Source organism: Zonotrichia leucophrys, chromosome Z (assembly GCF_028769735.1).
Source record: "Zonotrichia leucophrys gambelii isolate GWCS_2022_RI chromosome Z, RI_Zleu_2.0, whole genome shotgun sequence".
Classification (NCBI taxonomy): Eukaryota; Metazoa; Chordata; class Aves; order Passeriformes; family Passerellidae; genus Zonotrichia; species Zonotrichia leucophrys.
The window spans coordinates 35,601,422-35,623,197 of NC_088200.1; the positions used below are offsets into that span (position 1 = coordinate 35,601,422).

The 21,776-nt window shown below is 40.3% G+C and overlaps 2 protein-coding genes across 6 annotated transcripts in view; one reads left to right on the plus strand and one right to left on the minus strand.

Moving 5' to 3' along the window:
- Positions 1-21,776, minus strand: part of IQGAP2 (IQ motif containing GTPase activating protein 2) — a 126,373-nt gene that overhangs the window by 20,965 nt on the left and 83,632 nt on the right. For 4 of the 5 annotated variants that reach the window (XM_064736012.1, XM_064736010.1, XM_064736011.1 and 1 more), the window contains 8 exons: positions 20,662-20,825; positions 19,962-20,122; positions 17,574-17,698; positions 15,401-15,564; positions 7,068-7,158; positions 3,280-3,441; positions 1,978-2,120; positions 880-1,050 (listed from right to left, as the gene is read on the minus strand). In XM_064736012.1, the coding sequence (XP_064592082.1) occupies positions 880-1,050; positions 1,978-2,120; positions 3,280-3,441; positions 7,068-7,158; positions 15,401-15,564; positions 17,574-17,698; positions 19,962-20,122; positions 20,662-20,825 (1,181 nt within the window). The remainder of the gene's footprint in view (positions 1-879; positions 1,051-1,977; positions 2,121-3,279; positions 3,442-7,067; positions 7,159-15,400; positions 15,565-17,573; positions 17,699-19,961; positions 20,123-20,661; positions 20,826-21,776) is intronic. The other variant, XM_064736013.1, reaches the window with a different exon arrangement.
- F2RL2 (coagulation factor II thrombin receptor like 2) lies at positions 9,112-13,011 on the plus strand. The gene is made up of 2 exons (XM_064736014.1): positions 9,112-9,323; positions 11,036-13,011. The coding sequence occupies exons 1-2, from the start codon at positions 9,266-9,268 to the stop codon at positions 12,121-12,123; spliced, it is 1,146 nt and encodes a 381-aa protein (XP_064592084.1). The 5' UTR covers positions 9,112-9,265; the 3' UTR covers positions 12,124-13,011.

The window sequence follows — 21,776 nt, forward strand, 5'->3', positions numbered from 1 at the left end:
AGTCTTTTTTATTTTAATGCAAATAGAAAGAAAACAGAGAACAACTTTATTTACCTACATTTCTCCATATTTTGAACTTATTTGCACAGACTTTGAATTTCTCAAAGTACAGTTCTTTACTGGGCTCAGACACCATGCCGGAAAATGAAAAGTCAATCCCAATAACAACCACTAGAAGTAAATATATTTGTCAATTGTTAAACATAGTTACTGTAGATTAAAAAAATTCTCTTGTATATTTTTCCTTTTTTTTTTTTTTGTGTGTGTGTGGGTGGTGGAACAAATTGCTCCTAAGGGGAGCTGGATATTTCGCCATCTAAAACCAGTGTGCATGTCTCTGTCACTGTTTGCACCCTCAGCAGAACATTTCCTTTTAGAGTTCAGCAAACCGGAAACATCCAAGAAATACTGCCAAAGAGCACCAGGGCAGCTGCCACTCCCTGTCCAGCTATGACTTCATGGAGCAGAAACAAACCACTTCCAACTAGGGATAGTCTACTAAGGAATGTATTTCTTAAGTCATGCTTTGCCAAGGAATTTTTGCTTCAATACTTAACAAATACCTTCTGGTCTTGTACTCTGCATAGTTAGGCACACCACAAAAAAATCTAAGCATGCCAGAACAAAGCCAGGGCTGTGCATTAATGAACTTTTCCCAAGTAACTTTCACTGGAGGTGGATACAATAGATTAGTTTAAAATTGGATATTTGCTATGTGAAAGCACATAAATTTGTAGATGTAGAAGTTTAAATCGCTGCTGCTGGAAACAGGGAGACAGATCTGTTTGAGAATTTTATCAGTGGTAGTAACCAGTCATGTCACCTGCTACATGCAAAAAGCACCCCAAGCCACATTACCTTCTTGTTCTAGAACAGTACCTGTATTTTGATGGCAGATGGTTCCTGGTTTTGAAGATAGGCTTTTCTCTCCTGAAAGTTTTTTCTGACTAAGAATCCCCTTGCTCGGGCTTGCAGCCCAACAATCAGATTTTCATTAGCAAGCCACAGCTGCTCTCGATTGTAATCTGCTGTAACTTGCCCAGCAATGTTCTGTTAAGAGATGATGGAAAAAGGTCATTTAAAAGACAAAACTGTCCTGGAATTTGTACTATGTTCTCTCCACCTCCACAGTTCGTGTTCATCCTATCCAAATCCCTCTGATTTACCCCTACATTTTAATCAGTAAGAAGAAAGAGCTGTGGCATTACTGCTGAACCCTTCATGACAGGTAACTGAACAGCTTTCAAGCTTCAGTTACTCAAGTGGGTATGCGATTTTAAGAGGGTATTCTTTTATACATTAGCAGAGTTCTGCTTTCCTAACACTTACAAGTATCTTGTACAACTCAGATGTCTAGAAGTACTAACTGAAGCAGCAGGCTCTCTGTTTCAGAAGGACTTACACTGACTTGAGCTCTTTGTGTAGAGAAGTAAGCCTGTAACTTCGGTGAGCTGCATCAGAATATAGAAGAACAAATTACTCCGAGGCTTGTGTGATCTCCTTTGTTCTATTTCACACTCATGCAAAACCTCTACAGAAAAGGAGCTAAAATAGCACACTCATCCTCTTGAATCTGGAGATACATGAATGCTGTCAGAGGATTAGATTTAAACAGAAAATGGTGGTTCCACTTGCTCACAAATACATCATAAAATTATTTGTTATAGGTCAATGCAAAGTCCTATAAAAGGATATGGAAGCAATCAGACTTTACTCCATTGTTGTCTGCTGATGGTCATTAAAAGAAATGCTGTAACTTCCAGTAAGGAAATCCCTAAATCACTGTCAGACACTAGACAGGAGACTGTGCTGCCTATCACTGTCTGCTTAGACTTAAGTTGCTGCTCTTTTCAGAAGCAGATACTGATAAAGTGACCTTCAGTTTGACCCATCACAGCCTCTTGATAATTTCATGTCTCACGCTCTCTCAAAGGTTTATGTTGCTTTTGCAATAAAAACAAAGTTTTAGCCGCCTACCTGGATTTCTTCACCAGTTAACCATGAAGTTTTTGGTACAACTCCTTTGGGGGCAACACAGGTACCCTCTTCAGTTTCCACATTGTAATAGTAATCATACATGGCTTTCATTACAAGTTTAATCCATGGACTTTCACTGGAATCTAAAAGCAGTTCATACAGTTAGTATACATTTGTGTCCTGTTTCACTGATAAATTACAGCTCTCCTACTCATTTCCCCTCCCTGTACTTGCTGTTGCCCTTGCTGAAGCCCTTTGACAAGCAAAATCTCTCTATATCTTGGGCCTTTTTGATGTAAGGATTTTCAAAATACCCTGCTAGGTGGATAAGAGTCATTCCTCTAGAGCAAACTGGTGATAAGGTTAATAAAGCATCTACAAGGTTGGTACAGATCCACTGCTACCCTCTCCAAACCCTGACGTGTCAAGTTAGTGCTCCTGAAACAGTGTGTCCTCTGTCTTACATAATCTCTCATAAGTGAAACAGACTGTGTTTATAAAAAATATTTTTCTTGTCTTCTGCCCAAATTCTGGACTTACTGACTCTTACCTCACACACGACATTTCCTATATCCACATCATTTTCTTGCTTATTGCTTTTGTAAACCAGTCTGTATCCTGACAGGCAGGAAACACCTCATTTCCTCATGGACAAAAGGCCCCAAGATAAAACTAGTAAGGCCTTAAAAATATTCATGTTCCAAAGTGAAACATGCCTATCTACTGTAAGAATGGGTGCTGCACTGACAGTAATTGTTTTTGTAACCATTAGCTAACCTTGGCTGCTGTCAGCTCTGACAAAACATCATCTGCTAAGAACAGATTCTAGCCCCAGCTTTTGGTGGTAACTGCTGCTCTGGCAATGCACAGGGACCATAATTGCACTGTGAACACTGTCAGATACTGGCTTGATCGTTGACAGCAATCCATAGGACTGATGCATGCATCTCTGCATCTGCTATAATGAAAAAAATTGTCAGCAAGCAATAGAGTTTTCTGAGAGAATGGACTAATCTATTGACAGTCACAGAGGAGCTGCCCTGAATAGACTCAGAGGCAGGTTTGAGATTCTAGGAATCCTCTGCTAGACTCTAGAAGTCACTAGACTTACTTCTCAGCAGGTACTGTGGTCTGCATTACGTGCACAACAGCACAATGTCATGTAAAATGCACTTTGGAATTTATCAGAAGACTTTAAAGCAGCAGCTGTCTCCCTCAATTTACAGATACCTCCTGTTCTAGCTTTCTGGTTGTCTCAGTGATATGAACATGTGGAAGTGTCCTGTTTAGGAAGTTTTTTACCTTCTGTAGTTTTCATGTTCTTGGCTTCAGAGAGCTTCCTGAAGTAGGCTTCAGCACATTCAGGAATGACTCGTAGTCCAAACCTTGACTGTAGTGTCATCAGGATTGGCAGTGAATCACCTTTCTCCAAGCTCTTGTTAATCATTGATATTCCAACAGCCACTAGGGTCAAATAATAACAGAGAAAAATTAAGTGTCTTATACTCTATGTACCCATAACTCAAGCCTCCAGAAACTTTGAAGATGGACTTCTAACACTGGCACATGCAGACAACATGTCATACACAGCAATTCAGTGCTTTACTCATTTACATCTTCCTTCACGCTTGTAAGGACAAGTGCGTTAGGCAGAAAGTGCCTGCTCCACCCAGGCTTGGATGCAGCCACAGCACAACTGAGAGCTGTCTGAGGGCATAGCTGCTCCCCAGCACAGGACATGCCAGGTGACAGCAGGGCAGGGCTTGAGGACGGCAGCTACCCACACACTCAGCCTGCCCTAACAGACAGGCCATCATCTGCTGATCACCTGGGAGCCTTCTAGAGGTACATGAAGTAATTTGGTTACAGGCTGTAAATGTTAACATTCACTTCTACTGTACAAAATGGGAATTAAAACTGATTGCCTTGAGTAAATTCTTGCAGCAGCCTACTCAGCATCGTGAAGCAATCCTTTCTTGACGTCGCCTCCTCAGGAACTTGTTTAAAGTTAATTCACGGCCTTGAATTTGCCAGAGATGCAGCTTTTGCTTTCAGGGCATATAAAAGCACCCTGAGAGGTGATGCTGTGAAGGATGTGCAGACTTTGATGTTATATGGCATTACCCATACTCTAATTCAGGGCTTCCTTGCTCAGATCCCACCATCACTGAGGGAAGAGATTCCACAACACCTGGCAGCATACATGTGGAAGAACACACCACTTCAAAAGTACCTTCTCCACTAGATGTTTGGGCTGCTTTAGAAATAACTGCTCTGGTCTTCAAAGGTGTTCCTTCACATCTAAATTCAGGATCCATGCACAGAGAAACAAGTGAATAGAACTACAACACCCATTCTGTGCTTTGGAACAGACCTCTGCCCAGCACACACACGTACTGGAAATGTCTTTCTACCATTGCTGTGGCACTGTGATATCCAGGCATCGGGCCTCAGCAGCAAGGAAGCAGAAAAAACTGTGAATCCATGCATTACAGCTGGCTGCTGCTGGCCCCAGGCTCATACACAGTCCCATATGCCTCATCAACTCTGTTCAGCAGTATTTGAATGCCTTCCTTCCTCCTTTTCATCATGTAGCAAGAGTGCTTAAGCTAAGATGCATTTGTGTAGGTCCACTGCCATCTGGCTTTTCCCCATCCTTTAATTAATTATGTTTGTATTTTTGAAGGAAAAGGTAAGAAAAGTATTTATCAGGGAAAAAAACTCAACTCAGCAGAAATTATTCCTTTTGTTTCAAGTGCTAGCAATTAATATTGTGGCTGTTGCTCTAGAGCAAGGCCATTTGGACCCTGAAAAACCATAAGATTACTGGGAGTTAGGCATCACCAACTGCCAGAAAACTGTCAGCTCCAGTCTGCTTCTCTAGCAGTTAGGATACCAGTACCAGAGCAGCACTGCAAAGGGCTTTCTTCCACACCCATCCTCCCTTTTAAACAGCTGTGATATACAAAGCCACAGTTGTCTGGTGTGATAAGCCTGAACTCTCAACAAGGCCAAAGATCAGCTTTTTCCTATAACTTGGACTCTCTCAGGACACACAGACTTCCTGCTCTGACAGACTCTTCCTGTGCAAGACTGAAGTCAGTGTTCAAATCTACTCCTGAAGGCTATACAGCTGATATTTGGCTGATCTCTTTTGTCCTCCACTTAGATAAGAAGTACAATGGTTGAACTCACTAAAGTGAAGCAAGGTGATGCAAAACACAGAGCAAGCACCACAAGAAGTTAGGAAGTGCACCGGCATTTACTGAATATTTCTTCCTAAATAAAGGTAGAAGAAATCCTTTACTGACAGGGATGACTGTAAAAGCCTTTCAAAATTTTAGTAATGTACCATTTAGTATTTATATAAGGCATAGAAGTTAGTTTGGAAGTGCTCAAGACTGTTTCAGTATCACTGCCAGTATCTTCTCTTATTGTACTGCTTATTTTATTGCGATTACTGCAGGAATCTCAAAACCACTTTTTAAACTGAAAAATACATCTTTGACTACCTTGTGAAAGTTTTGGAGTTGTTTTCCTTTCAAAAATAGTGCCTGTGTGATAGATCAAATAAAAGTTCCTTTCCAAGTGGTGATCAAGCTGAACTTTAAGTTTAGACTACGTGAACACAACATGCAAACTTCCTGAGACAGGATGTGTTGGTTATAGCAAGCATCAGGTTCTGTGCCGTGGGTAATGTTAAATCTCAGGTTTTAGTTGCAAAACTTTAGAGCTCTTTAAGAATGAATGCCCTGTGCTGACAGTGCTTCTTTTCAACTCACTGGGCAGAGTACACAAAATGAGGCTTTTTTCCTAAAAGTGAAATGTTAAAACAGTTCCACTGAGAATCCTTGATTGTGAAAAGCTGTGCATTTACTACCAACACAGATTATAAGAAAAGATTTTAGTACAACAACTAGGTAGTGGATGGACCAGTGATTTACCATTAGCAACATTGTATGCTGCTGTATGAATTATGCTGTCCTAATTTCTGCAGGGTGCTTATGATACATATTCTTAATGCTTTTACTCCAGTGAACACTAATGAGGGAATTTTTAAGTTGCTCTTTAGGTTTAACTCAAATCTGTTTATAAGCTACGTGTTTCCTTCCCTTCTATGCGCTCATGTTTCCTCATGGTTCTGGGTGGCATTCATGGGAAGCAGGTTTTTCCACAAAAGAAAGTATCAGCACTCCCTCAGTACAAAAGCTTGGTTGAGACAATGTGTGTGTATCTGACCCTGTCTCAGAAAACACAAGTCCAGTGCTTTCTATGGATGTGTGACCTACAAAAATACTTCACCTATCTTCAGTGTATCTGCCTTGTTATGTGAAGATATTAGTTGTTTAAATAATTTCCAAAGTTACAGTAACACAAAACGCAACGTTGCTGTAGCAGGGATAGCTATTTGTGGGGTCCATCTGTGTTCTCTTCCACCCACCCTCTCCCAAGCAGTAACTCCTGATGAGCCTGTGGGCTCACAGCACAGGGCATGGCTGAGCACAGCACTGCAGGAATGCACCGACTGCAGCATTCAGCCTCAGCATTTTTCTTACAGATTTCCTCTTCCTTACAGATTGGAAGAGCATACACTTTTCAAAAAGAGCTGGCATTCCTTGTACACTGCTTTAAAAGTTAATATGTTCCTGATTTTTGTTTGTCAGCAATCCAGAAAAGACGATAGAAAGAAATATGAATAAGCAAAGTTGTAAACATAAAAATTTTTCCTTAAAATAAGTATAAAGATTTTAACTTTAAATATAGCAAAATAACTCATGTTCTCATTCATATATTTCAGGAGTTTCATGAAGATAGAGTGACATTAGATAGATTGGTCACGATGTAAACCTGTATAACCAAACCTGTTGAATTATTAGCCACACCTTAAAGATTACCACTTTAGATAGGACTAACACCACTCCTGTAGTTTTCAGTCATCTCAGTTTTAGTATGACAAAGAGCACACACTAATTTCTTTTCATGTATTTAAAGGCTTGCACCTTCCCTGAAGTGGAAAATATAAATTACCAATTTCATTTTCCCAAGACCAAGAAAAACAAGAGCAGTGGAAATGCAGGTTTAATGCTTACAGGCTGCTGCTTCTTTTATGTTGTTATTGCTGTCATTGATTCCTCTTTGTATTTCATCCAGCCACAGAAGCGCTGATTCATCTTGAGATTCCTGGGAAAAGGACAGTAAAAAGCCTTGAAAAAAACTGAATAATAAGAGTTCTCTCAATACTGTGATAGAGCTGCAATATACAATCTCTGCTTTGCAAAGTTCTAGAACACAAAAACGATTTGACTGTTTAAAGTCATCAGTGAAACACATTCATATTCTATTTACTGACTGGAAAAAGATCCTATTCAGATACAAATCTCTGAAAGTTTTGATGTTTAGAAGAAAAGAATTTGCTGATACTGCTGGCATAGAATTCATTCTACTACAGATCAATAAAAATTGAAACGTTTTTATTTCCACATTATGTAGGCAAAGTGGTCTGAGTCACATAAAATCACACATTACCAGGAAGCACTGTGATAGTAGGAGAGAATAGCAGAAGGCTGCAGGAAGTTGGCATTCTTTCAAAATCCCTTATTTGGAAAGGATCCTTGTGTATATCTAAATACATGTTATATTAGAAAATAACAGTGAATACTCTCATAGAAAGACAGCTCAGCTTTAGTAATGATGACTTAGCTCATGCAAACATTTCTATAATTAAGCAGCAGAATAGGTGCGCCTCTTCTTTCAGGCCTAAAGTGCCTGACATTAAGCCCAATGTAAAATAGGAGATGTAGTAGAGTGGGATCAACAGCCCTACTAACCAGGTTCACTGGTGATACCAGCACTTCAGCAGATAAAACAGAGTTAAAATATTTAAAATCTAATCCAGTAGGGTGGGTGGGAAATTCATGCTAAAGAGGAAATAGGAGTGTCAGGCCTACAACAGACTAATGATGAGAGAAGTTGGAATGTATCAATTAAGAGAGATATAGGAAAACATAAATACAAATATTTCAGGGAAGAAAACCAGCTAGAAACACATTCAAACTAAAACACTGTGGACAAAGAAGCAGCTTTGCAATGAGTATCCCTGGTTAGTGCTGAACCTCAGGCCAAAGATCTAATAAATCTGATATTGACAGAAACTACAAAGAGAAAACAGGGTAAAAAACCACTGAAGACATGCTCTTCAGCTTGCATCATATCTGTAAACAAGGTAGCAGAATACATGAATAACATGAAGTGGTGTCAGAAAATCACAGGACAGTGGACACATACTGCTTATTTTAGTACCAAGTGAGAGTTAGCACTTGAGAGAACGTTTAATAAATTCCCAAACTCCCACTGAATTTAGAGAAAAGCATTGAGAGTTCCTAATCTAGTATCCAGCTTTTTCACTTTAAATACAAGACCAGAAACAAATACTGCTCCGGAGACAAGTACAACTTATGCTGAGCCTCACAACTAACCTAGAAGCTGGACCAAGGCTTGGGCTAATTTTGCTTGCTGAAACAAGCTGTTGCTATTTGGCATTGAAGGGAAAAAGGGGGAGGGGGGGGAAGCCAGGCAGAGTAATAGGAAGGGATCAACAAAGCAGCAAATGAAAACAGGGGAAAGGTTTTAGAGGCTGCAGTCTGTGGAGGGGTGGAAATTGTCTGAAGAGAGGAAGCAGGCGGATTGGAGGAGCCAGACAACTAACAGTGGGCAGGGAGGCAAAAGGCAAAGCAGAAGGCAGTTTTCCTAAGGCATTTTTGTACATGTGGCTTCTTTCCGTCTTTGCCTTTTGCTAAACTGAGATCATCACACTCTTCTGCAAGCCCAGCTTTTCTCTGGAGAGGAGTACAGAGTTCAGCCACGTGACATTTTGGTATCTGAATGAGACCCTTGAGGATTTACTGAACACACCTCCTAATTTTTCCAGAAAACAGCTTTTTATTCCAAATATCTGTATACACAAGTGTCAGTAGAAACCTGCACATCAGCTTCAGGCTTGTGGTAAATGAGGAGTTAAAATGCTGCTGTAAAGCAATTTTATCTCTGTGTTGGGCTGAGGCTGAAACTGAGTCATGTGTGCATATTTGGATACGTCACACCCTCTTGCTGTAGTAGACAAAGAACAAATTAGTTCCTTACCATAAACCTCATGCTTACAGGATGCTTCTGGAGGACAGATCAATCATTCTTTAGTCCCTCACAGAGGGGAAAAAAGCCCCCACAAAACGTCTCTTGAGATGAACTAGCACAGCACCATTGTTCAGCTGGCTGGATTTCACACACTACAATGAAGACACTGTTTTTCACTGGACTGCTCTCTTTTACCTCCAGTCTTTGCACTACAGGTGAGTCCTCCTTTCTGTATCTATTCCATCTTTTAGTCAATAACATGGACTTTTTGATAATGCTGTTGCTCTACCAGCTGTGAACATGAAATGAGTTGTACATGCATGTACCAATTATGAAAAACTGTGCCAGGACGTCTCCTTTAAAGCAATTTTTTATTCTTTCACTTCAGTGACACCTTACCTCTGCCAGTCATTTCCTAGAAAGAATTTTTTTTAAGGGGACTTTCTGCACTTACTGAAGACACATCTTTTATCTAATATTTTTGTAATGATACAATAATTTTAAACCTGCAGTGTTTTGTTTTACAACTTTGCAGATGGTGTTATTAGAAGGAAATGCTCAGATGACTATTGTGATAAAAATAACTAAAGGAAATGATCAAATAGTAAACCTTCATAGAATTAAAAGTGTTTTCAAACCAAGCTCATTTTGAAAAGCTGGTATACATAAATACATACATACACACACATATATAATATACATATATATATGTATTTATACCTATATCTATCCATCTACACACACACTAGACAATGCAGGTACACATATGACTTTTAATGAGTGATTAAAACCAGTTATCTGGAGTAACAATTAAAAAAAGCTACTAAAAATTATGTAGCCTGCTAATTATTATTTTAAAACATTCTGCTGTAAATCTGACAGTGAACATTAATAAAACTATTCTCTTTATTTTATTCAAACATGGAAAGGTAAAAAAAGGTTGAAAGATTTTCACCCATATTTCAGTTTACTTCTGAATTCCAGTTTCATGGTGCATGCTGAAGGTTTTACAATAAGTATTTTTGCATTAAATGCAGTTAAGAAAACTTAAGTGATACAAATACTTGCACAGTTGTTTACTGCGCAAAATCTATTTTACAACACATGGCTTTAAAAAGCATTTTGAACACATTTGTTCTTCATGTGAAGATGTCAATGTCTCTACAAATTTCTCAACTAATGACCGAGGAACAGGTGTTAATAAAATAGTATTACTGCTTTTGCCCACATGCTGACAAATATTTACTCAGAGATAATTTTCCTGCTGCTTGAAAAGTTTTATTCACTCCCCAGTAAATGACACCTAATACTTGCCCAACCATTTGTTTTCAATTCTTAAGACACTGCCCTTGCTCAGGTATGAGAACCTGAGAAGATCTGGTGTGCACTAGTCAGAAGCTGAAGAAAAACAATTTCACTGTGAGACCAAAAAAACCAAGGGTAATTTCAGTTTTCTAATTTGAAAGCTTCAGTTTGTCTTAGGCTAGAGAGTGCTTTTTGCAACTTTTGCAGTCATTAATTTCTTACACGAAGTGACAAGGATAGTAATGGTGTTTGATCAAGCCCAAACAAAGACTGCTTATATGATGAATGACCAACATTCCTACTACTGGGAAAAACCCTCCACTGGTCATAAGCATTACAGAAGTGTCTTATGTTTTTCACCAAAGATTACCGAAAACACTCAAAATGCAGAAAGATCAGCTTACACTACATTAATGATGAATTTTCAAGATTTGGTGTGAAGTGATAAATGAAGACTGATGTCTGTACATTTCAACACCAAAAGCAGAGGAGAATATCCCCAAATATTTTAAACTTCTATTGCTTTTCATGTAGAGATGGTTATCTTTCTCTGCTCCTGAGTTACATGGTTAATACAGTAGTTTGTCCTTTTTAACAAATTTCACTTTGTTTTATTTTTAAGCTTCAGAATTTTCATGGAATGGCTCTGCAATTAAAACAGTGTCTCTTATCAAAACTTTTCGGGGAATTTCAGCGAGAGACTATGATTACATCCCCCCTTATGCTATAGAGGGGGAAACAACAACCATCCATATCAGAGAAAACAAATGCACTTCAAAAAAGTCAAACAACTCCACATTAACAGAAGTGAGCAACACCACGCTGGAGTACCTCACCAGCTCTCTGAGCACCCAGCTAATACCTGCTGTCTACCTCAGTGCTCTGTTACTGGGTGTGCCTTCTAATGCCATCATTCTGTGGATGCTACTCTTCAGGATCCGCTCCGTGTGCACCGCCGTCCTCTACACAAACCTGGCTGTCTCAGACCTGCTCTTCTGCATCATCCTGCCCTTCAAAATAGCCTACCACATCAACGGGAACAACTGGGTGTTTGGGGAGACCATGTGCCGGGCGGCCACGGCGGTGTTTTACGGCAACATGTACTGCTCCATTCTGCTGCTCACGTGCATCAGCGTCAGCCGCTACCTGGCCATCGTCCACCCCTTCACCTACAAGAGCCTCCCGAAGCGCGCCTACGCCATCGCAGCCTGCGCCGCCGTCTGGGCCGCCGTCTTCCTCTACATGCTCCCGCTCGCCATCATGCAGCAAAGCTATTACGTGAAGCAGCTGGACATTTATACCTGCCACGACGTGCACAGCGCCTGCGAAACTGAGTCCTCCTTCCAGTTCTACTACTACGGGTCCTTGGCTGTATTTGGGTTTTTCATACCGCTCGCAACTATCGTGTTCTGCTATGTCTCGATTATACGAACACTCAAGACTCACGAATGGTTCTGGTATGTCAAAGTCAGCCTTTTGATTCTTACCATCTTTGCTATTTGCTTTGCGCCAAGCAATATTATCCTTATTATCCATCACATCAACTATTACTATTACAACACAGATAGGCTGTATTCTTTTTATCTAATTGCTTTATGTCTTAACAGCCTAAACAGCTGTCTTGATCCTTTCCTTTATTTTCTGATGTCAAAAATTAGAAGTCAATCCAATATTTATCTGACAATGGTTAAAATATCCAGGGAAAAATGAAGTTATTTCTATTACTGGAATGATGGTTTTGTACAGTACTAACACAGACAGCAACAAATCTCAGGTGTGACATTTATACTTCAAGTAAAATGGGATAGAAAACACAATTTCAGCTAAATTTACTTCCTTCCACACAAGGAATATCTCCAAGAATTCACTCTCCAGCACTATAACTTTATTACATGTGTTGCAACACCTGTGTACCTAGATTCAGGGAAGCAGGTCTGTACCTCCATTTCCTTCTGAGATTGCTTTCTGGCCATGGAGAAACTGCCAGAGTATCAGGCACCCCAGCTTCTAAATACCAGAAGAGGAGTCAGCCTCCAAAGAGCAATTCTAGGGCAATTCATGACACTTGAAATTAGCTTTCAGCCAACAATCACTGCAGGAACAGTGTTACAAAAACAAGCTTTTGGCCTAATGGAAATGGGAACAAACACTTTGTACATGCCAGGGAGCAGTCAAGAGCAAGTACTGCCCAGGATGTTGGAAATACAGAGTCCCTATAGGTTCACGAAGAAGTAAGTCTACAGCAGTGGATGCAGAACCTGACTCTTCCAAGGCTACCTCTCCCATGAGGCTGCTTAACCAGCTCTGCACTGGAGACTTGTTCTTCCACTTTGTCAGCGCCTGCACTTCCCTAAGCCACAGGGATTGCTGGGAGCTAACCCTTATCAGTGTGAATCCAGGCATATATTACTCTTCCTTGGTAAGCAAAACAGAGAAGCTATTTTGTAGTCTTCTCTATTTCCACATCCTCACAGGAAATACCTACAGTGTTACAAACACTGCAGCTCGCTACCATTGACTATTAGTAAAACAATGGGTCAATTTTTACCTTTACAGAAACTCAAAACCTACTTATATACTAAGTTCCTAGAAAATTACCTCAGTGGTTGTCATTTGAATTTGTAACCGCAGCATGTAAGTGGGGATAAAAATGTTTTATGTTGTTTTGATAATAGTATTGTAAAAAAGCTTTACTTAAATAAACTGAATTGTACTGGAAAATGCCTCAAGGGAATTTGCAGCCTGGTGAGGGTCCCCTTTTTCTATTTCTTCTGATTCTTAATTTAAATTAGTTTTAATCCTGCCATTCCTTCAACATGCACAAGAACAAATTCTAAAGATAACTCTAAAATAATTCAAATATTACACAACTGTTGAAAATATAAAGGAGGTGAACCCAACTAAAACGTCTGTACCTATCACACAAAAAACACTACAACCAAACATAGTAATTTGGTCCATCTGTTTAGCTTTCCAGCTATCCACAATATGCTCCCTTAAGACAGAGTTTCTCTCTTCACTGGGACCTGAATACATTTGCCTTGAAAAGGCTTTCAGAACTGTTAAAAGCTGTGGTTTAAGACTTACAGGACAAAATGAGTTCCAGGTTTGCGTTTTCGGTTTCAAGCAAGGAACAAATAGGTCATATCTGAGATGAGAACCTCAGATTACAAGGACAATATGTTCTGGCAGATTTGGGTGCAGACTCCCCCAAATCACCACAGCTATGGGGAAGTGACAGCAAGCTGCTTAGAATAAGGGAGTAGGTTTGACACGTATGTTTTTCCAGATGTTGAGGCAGGAAGTTTATAGGGAGACCTATCTGATCCTTGTAAATCAAATACTTCCTTTTACCACAGCTCACTCTTAAAACATGTTAAACACAAATTCTGAGAGATCTACTTTATAAACAGGGATCAGAAAAAGTGGAAAATAGACAGACTTCAGAAATTGCACTCCCTTTACAATTGTGTTTGGAATTTTTTTTTAAGGAAATGTCAGTCTAAATCATATTTTTACCTAAAGAATGGCCATATCTATGATTGATCTCTGTTAAGAGTAAGTATGCATCTAAGTATTTCTTTTGGGACCACTGTGCCTTATTCTCTTATGAAACAGGAGCAGCACTCCTGTTCACAGAGAATGTGCTCTAAGTAGTTGCCAAAAGACTGCAAAACCAAAATAGCTCAGAAGAGAAAAGCCAGCAGAAGTCTCTAGGAACATCAAAAATCTTATGATGAGAAAACTTCAAAGAGACTGTACAATTTTTGTGCCAGAATTTGGAAACGCTCATTTGTTTCCTATGAGCACATTCAACCCAGGACAGGAGCAGGCATCAGGTTTGCATCTGGGGAGCACTGGGGCAGCTGGCAGGAGCGAGCCGGGGTAGGACTGCTGTGTCCTGCAGGTCTGTGCCTTGCGGACATCCTGGCTCCCTGTGCATACCCATGGCATGTCCTGGGTCAGCCCTGTGCACAAACACTGACCCCAGCCCATCCCGGACACGTGAGGTCAGAATGCACAAAACCCTCCTCAGCACACGTGGTGAGAGAGAAGGCTTTTCAGCACTGAGGGCTCAGTGAAACCAGCCCTTACCTGGGAACCCCGGTGAGAAATTGATTTGTGCAAACACCTTTCAAAAGTTCTGACAGCATGGTTTCACAGCAGGTTCCCCGGGTGGGGTGACACAAATGCTGGAAGACATGTTACAAGCCAAAGTTTGCAGACTTTCCCTAGCTCACCATGTTACCTCAGGGACACACTGTGTGAATTTTAATTTCCAGACACTGGGCATTTTAAGGGCTGTCTAGTAGCTTTAGCTAACCTTCAGTCACATCCTGCAAGCTGCTAGGCTGATCTTTGTTTATGCTTCCCTGAGCTGTAATGCTGTAATGCTAACCAGGCCACTGCTTTTGGGGGAGCAGATAGCAACATTCAGCTGAAATAAGTTTAAACTGAAGGCATGTGCAAGACCAGCAGCTTGTTATTGCATGATAAAGCTGCAAAAGAAATATGTACAAAACTTTACTATAATAAAACAACATAAGCAAAAGAGACTCCTCAAAATACTTCAAAAGATAAATAACACCACAGTTGTGACTTCTTTCTGGCAAAACCTCACTTTCCATCCATATTGCCTGACACTGTCCTGTAACTGTATCCTTGTACAAATTCCTAACTGAGAATTGCTGCTGCCCACATTTTGTAATAGCTGCAGCAACCTAGTAGAATTAAAATGAGATTACAGCAGTAGCACGACATATGCAGAAAATGCCTTAATTTTAATACATTAAGAATTAATCCATTTTGCCTGTAAGAATAAGTTATAGTGCAAAATTACTTAGTGCCAGTTTGTTGTCACTGGCTTATTTACAATCTCACTGGGCAAAGACAATGCAAATATCAGGAGACCAGGACAGGGACACAGAAGCTAGTGAAAGGAATTGACATTTCACTTCTCACACAGAACAAGAGTAAAAATTCTAACCTTGCATTTTTGTGCTTTGGCATAGTGCAAAACATCCTGATAATGCCTTGCATTTACTGGTCTCACATCTTGCAGCTTGGCTGTGGGCAATAGCAGGGCTTCTAGAGTTTTATCAGGATTTCCTTGGTCAACTGCTTCATTAATGTGTCCGATTGCAATGATTCCTGTGAAACAGAAAAGTTATTTAAGATGCACTTATCAAAGAAAGTTGCAACTTTTCGGATGTCACACACAAACAAAGCAGTAACATGAAGAACAGAAAAATCACAAAACAAGAAGCAGAGGCAGCAATGGCAGCTGATTTTAAATTATTTTTGTTGTTATATTTATTTGATGCTATACAACTTTCCTTCCTATCACAGTTATTGATTTACTTGGATCAAACTCTTCCTAAAAATCAAAATTATCCTTAGCTAAAAAGGGAAAACAGATATTTCTATTTTCTGGGGAGAAGCACCTACATGAAGCTTAAGAAAAAATTAGGTGTCACATATTTGTATGTTTAACATACTGGCTCACAGTGATGTAAGTTTTATTTTCAAGTGATTTCAGACTACATTAGTTGAAACCCTGATTTGGACAAATACATATATACTGCACTTCCAGCTACAGCGTTACACAGCAACTTAACCTCATTGCTTGTAATTTCTCTGGAAATGGCCAATCTAACAATGCTGACCAGTGGCACTCAGTACTTCAGTCAGGAAGTAAGGCCAAATGCATTTAGTAAAACCTTAACTCATTTTCTTCAGACTGGGCCCAGCAGTTTCAAATCCATTTCCTCCTGCCCCTAAACAGTACTGAAATGCATTGCTTTTATTCCCTAAAGGGAACCACAGAAAGGCATCAGTCAAGGGTTTCACCATCACCTGTGAGGGATGACATCCCTGCTCCCAGGGGATCGTCCCTCAGCAAGTGTCTCTAGACCCACCAGACCCACCTGGTGAGGTCACAGATCCCGGTCATCATAAGGCTTGGGGAATGAGCAATTTTTCCAAGGTGGTCCAAAAGAGGGACTATGCAGATATGGGACTTGCTTAAAGAAACAGAGGCTTCTCTTTTTCCTCTTCTCTCTGCCCATGTGCCCTCTCTAAACATTCCCAGGCAGAGGTCAGCGTCACTGAGAGCAAGACCAGCTATTTTGTTACTGAAGACTTTCACTGCTGCTGCAAGGTCTCTTCCAACTCCTAACAAGTGCAGAGGTTCAGACGAAAAAGTGACTGCCAGTCAAACTGCCCAGCACCCCACCTTGTCAGAGTGTACACAGGGCAAGTAAGCTGTAAGGATCCATGGCAGCCCCTGGACTAGATTTAGGAAGCAATTATCCAGCCAGTTTTAGAAATTCTGCAATATAAAATTTCCCTCACCAGTATGAAGCAGCAGCATGAAGGACACTAATGACAGTCGGAAGGGCAGGAGCAGCCTGTGTCTTACAAAGGCTCTCAAAGTGCACTGACACTGCTTCCAAAATGGGCAGGCAGTCTGAAAGCTGCCTCTTCCTGCTCCAGCAAATTTGGCATAACTTGATAGCCTCAAATTTCTACATACAGTGGAAGAATTTGGTGCTTTAGCTTTTTTGAGGTCCAAATAACCAGCTATCACATTTAATATAACACCACCCTCTTATGGCAAAACAGTTACCTTCAACTTCAAAAATAAACTCTAAATCCATTCACTTGAGAACACATGGGCATAAGAATCTACTTGTCTGACAGAAAATCAAGTTACCCAAAAGGAGAGCAAGACAGATATTTGCATTGTCTAACTGCTTACTGACTCCATTGTGAATAACAATCACTTGGAATCATTTACACATTAAAACACACTTTTCAATGGAACACCGCTTGTAATTTCCTCCCCTATCTCCCAATATGCTCTTTGCTTACAACTGAAAAATCCCCACAGTGAGACCATCCAGTGCTGGAAGATACTGCCAAGCAGGCAGAACAACAGCATTTTTAACAGTGCAGAAGGCAGGCACCCTGTGATATCCTTCAGTTGTCTGAAACAAACAGGAATATTTCAAGAGCAGTCAAAGATCATCAGGTTTTCAAAAATTTTAAATGCTCTTCTCTTTTCAGGAGTGTCTGAAGGAGGCCACTCAGTTCATAAATTTACATACCAAAGACCTGACTATGATCTCTGCAGGCAATGTGGAGGAAGAATTACTTACTTTCATTTTCTTCTTGAATTTGCATATTAACCATGTCAATGCAGTTCTGGATATCATTCCAGCTTAAATAATCTTGGCCTTGAGATGAAGCCTCTGACTTAATAGACAATAGTGTATCAGCATAACTATAAGAAGATATAAAATACATAAGTGTATTTCATATATAAGATAAAGTGCCATAAAGAATTAGTCAGATGTATCATCCATCATTAAGTGACTAGTATTTTTTTTCCAATGATGCAATTTCAGACAAACTCAGCTCTTGGCAGAAATTATACAGACAAGCAAGCTGCCTGTTCTACACATGCAATTCAGGATCTGAAGAAATGGCCCTGTAATTCAGAGAACTTTTCTTGATTCTATGGCATGATGGCAATACATACAACTTGCTATGTGGTGCAACAGATAAATGTGGGGGAAATTAGTCAGCTTCTTGCTCTAGAAAGCTACTGTTGCCTTCTTGACACTAATTCAAAGACCAGAATTTCAGTGAGTAGTACCAGGTAGTAGCATCTCCTGCTATCTCCATGAGGAAGATGATGAACCATGGGCAAGGGACTAAAAAAAAATTATGCCACTCTTCCCACAGCTCAAGATCATCCAAGCACAGACTCTGTAGCCTGTGTCTACATTTCCTAGAAAGCTCACCAATCAGATGAGCTTCACAGTACTCAACACTTGCACTACTTCACAGTAGTGCAAATTCACATGTATATAAGTTAAATAATTCTTGTATTCCCAAATCAAGCATAGAACTACTACAGTATCTCAGATAAAATCCGTATCATCTATGTCCATCAGAAGCCTGAGGAATGAATGCCTGGCAGAAAATCAAAAAATAGGAGAGATTCATAATTTCCTAATCTGATTTGTCTTTCCAGGATCTAGTAGCCTGTGTTTAAGGGTTTCTGGAGCTGGAGACTGTGTATCACTTTAATTGTTGCAAACAAGTCTACACTCCATTAATTTACCTGCTCTATTTTAAAATCCTATGAATTATTGAGGAATTAGCCCTACTATGGGTTTTGTGAGATGACAGCTTTTTAAAAAACAATTAAACTTTATATTTGATAGGTACAATATTTACTTTATTAAATTCTCAAAAATCCCCAAACGACTAGAGCTACTAGAATCTGATTCTAGTAACTGATTCCAGTAACCTTCTTCACAACATTCACAGTTTTGGAGACATATTTCCCCTAAAGTCTCTCTTCAAGAAAACACAATCCAAACAAGTCCATCTCTTCTGATAGAAAGCCATTGGACAGCATCTTCTTCAATGAAATTTTTCTAGTTCTACTCTATCTCTTCTGGTACTGTGCAAGTCAAAGCTTCCTGCGATATTCAATGTAGGGTTGGCAGCACAGGTTAACATAATGGCATAATAAAAATTTATTTAGTTGCCAAGTCCAGCTAATTCCTACCTGCTTGATCTGTGCTCACTGACGGTGTAATATAAAGATTGGGTCAGTAACATTACCAGAAATGCTGCACTTGGGACACTTTGTGGCCATTCCTGTATATTTCTAACATTGCTTCTCTTGCTCACAAGCACTGCCTTACATCAGCGGAGGCAAAGTAGCAGATTAGTTTTGCTCCATTTTATGTCATTCCTCTCTCTCTCACCAAAACACTGGCCTCTTAATCCTAATCTGACTGCCTTCCTTCTGGCTTTGAGACACCCAGATTTGTGTCCCCAGACAGCCTAGTGAAGATCTTCAGCTTCCACCGCCTGTGCCAAGAGACAGGAACTGGTCCACATTTCCATGCTCTCCCTTGCATGCTGGGGGCACAGGTCTCTTGTGCTGCCTGATTTTTTACTGATAGTCAAGAGAGCAACTGCAGTAACAGCACACCCGTGATAAGTCAGGCAAGTGGGAGGGCAAGCAGCTGGCAGCCAAGTGAAGGCTATAATGTAATCTTGAATATAGGTGCATGCCACAGCATTTTATTCACTCATTCAGCAAGCAAAAAAGGGCTTGGCCATGGCTCAAGAGATCAACTGGACCCTGAGGCATTAAACACTATCTCATTCCAAAGACCATCTTTCAGAACTGCAGGATGGTTAGTGATTAACAGTTTCCAGCTACAGTTGTTTCACGTTTTAGTGTCTGCAAAAATCCTTGTAAGATCTTCATGTTTGCTTTCTGGGGACATTTTCCCTACAACTCACACGTCTACAGCCTTCAAGGCTGTTGTTACTTATGTTTAGATTCAACTGGTACAGCAATTGTCACACTCTTCCTTATCAATTTAATCCACAGATGTTTACCTTGCAGCTCTTTCAACTTCACAGCCACAACACAGGACAGCCCACCCAAAAAAAAAGCCTACTGTTTTTTTCAGAAGTTGCCAAGTCTCATCAGACAAGACAAAATGAACCTTTACCGTTGCAAGTTTTCCTCTTCCATATTATTGAAGCCAAGGCATGGGTTTCTGAGATGATTTTTTATCATTAGGATGTCCTTATTTTCCAAGGTCTGGTTTAGCAACACAACAGCTGACAACATTTCTACTGCAATAGACAGTTCATCATGTGCCAGGTAGTTCTGTAGGACAATAATGTACTGCAGTCAGGAAGCTAAATAAGCAGTGTAACAGATTTGAGTTACACACTCTAGATACCATCAAGGAGATGGGTTTGATCTAAGAAGCCTGGAAAGTGTCCTGGTCACAGGCATGCCAGACTGACACAACAGCAGTGGTGGAGCTCAGTGGGTTTCTATGTTCCATCCAGTCTGCCTTTCCTTCTTTTGCCCCACATTCTCATCTCTTCTGATCCTATTCATAACAGGGGATTACTTTTCTACACAATATATAAACCAGAGTTAGTCCTCATTAAGAGCATGCAACAATTAAAAAAAGTCAGTTGATTTGTTGCAACACAAGAGCTCAGCCAGACTGAAGTGTGGCAAGAAACAAACTATGCAATTAAATACTGCCTTTTCAACCAAAATGATTCATGCAATACATAACACCATGGCAAGAGAATTATGTCTGATTTTACACAACAACATGCTATGTTTGTGCTCTTTCATGGTCTGGCTACACAACATCAACGAGCAGGTTGTAAGCTTTTCACTCTTACCACAGCATTCTGTTGTTGGAGGTTGAACAGCTCAGTCTGATAGACAGCAGCAGCAAATGAGTGAACAACAGGCAGCTGTGCCTCAGGTTTCATCAGTGCAACCAGTGTTTTACTAGGATCACAGTTACGAATTGCTGTATTGATATTGTCAACCGCTATAAGTTCTAAAGAATAGCAGGGAAAAAAAGCTTATTAATCTTCATATGCTGTTTGCTCTTCATGCTATGTAGATGACAACTAGGTTATTTCAAAGAATATAATTTTCTGTCATAAGAGAAAAAAAAAATATTTTTGTGAAATGATATGACTGCTGAATGTTGCAAAAACTGTCTCTGTTCAAAGGTACCGAGCAAATAAAGGACTGGAGGACTTTAAAATTTCTGGACTTTTAGAAATGAGAGACTACTATTGCACGTCTAACACAAAACAAGGAGCTGACTGCACCCTAGTACAGAGAAAGATCAAACTCCTCCTGGGTGTGCTTGCAGCAGGTACTGCTGTGTATGTCAGCTCCAGCAACTCAGTTTTGCTTCACCCCAAATGCTCCCTTCCTTCTGCACCACATTTCCTCTCTCACCTTTTCCTTTGGCAGGATCTAATTGAGCTAGCTAAAACAGGCCAGTACCTGAAGCACCAACAGCATTATTAGTATCCACTTCAGGAGGCCTGGTGGAAATCAGCCAAATGTATTAGAGGGGTGGGATATTCTGCCAGAAAATTAGTAGCTGAACAGATGAAAAACCACATGCTATGGTTTCTAGAGCTTCCTCTACATGCCAACACCTGTTTGCTTTTCTGCCAGTGTGGAAGACCAGTCCTTACAGGCGCTGCCCCTAGAAATGAATCCCTTTGCTACAGCCCAGATTTTAATTTAAACAGGCAAATAGAGGAATGTGAGGGTATGAGTGTAAACCTTATCAGTACCTCAACAATTTGCCTGTTTTGCTGTTTGCCGGACTGACTTTGTCAGGGGTTTGAAGCCCAGCAGAAAAATGCTGAAAAACGCTCCCCACTTGGGCAGCTGCAGAAGCATTACAACATCCCTCAGCTTAGTCACTGCCAGCATAATTGCACACCTGGAGGAGCCATCTTGGAAGAAAGCCAGGCCAGGACAC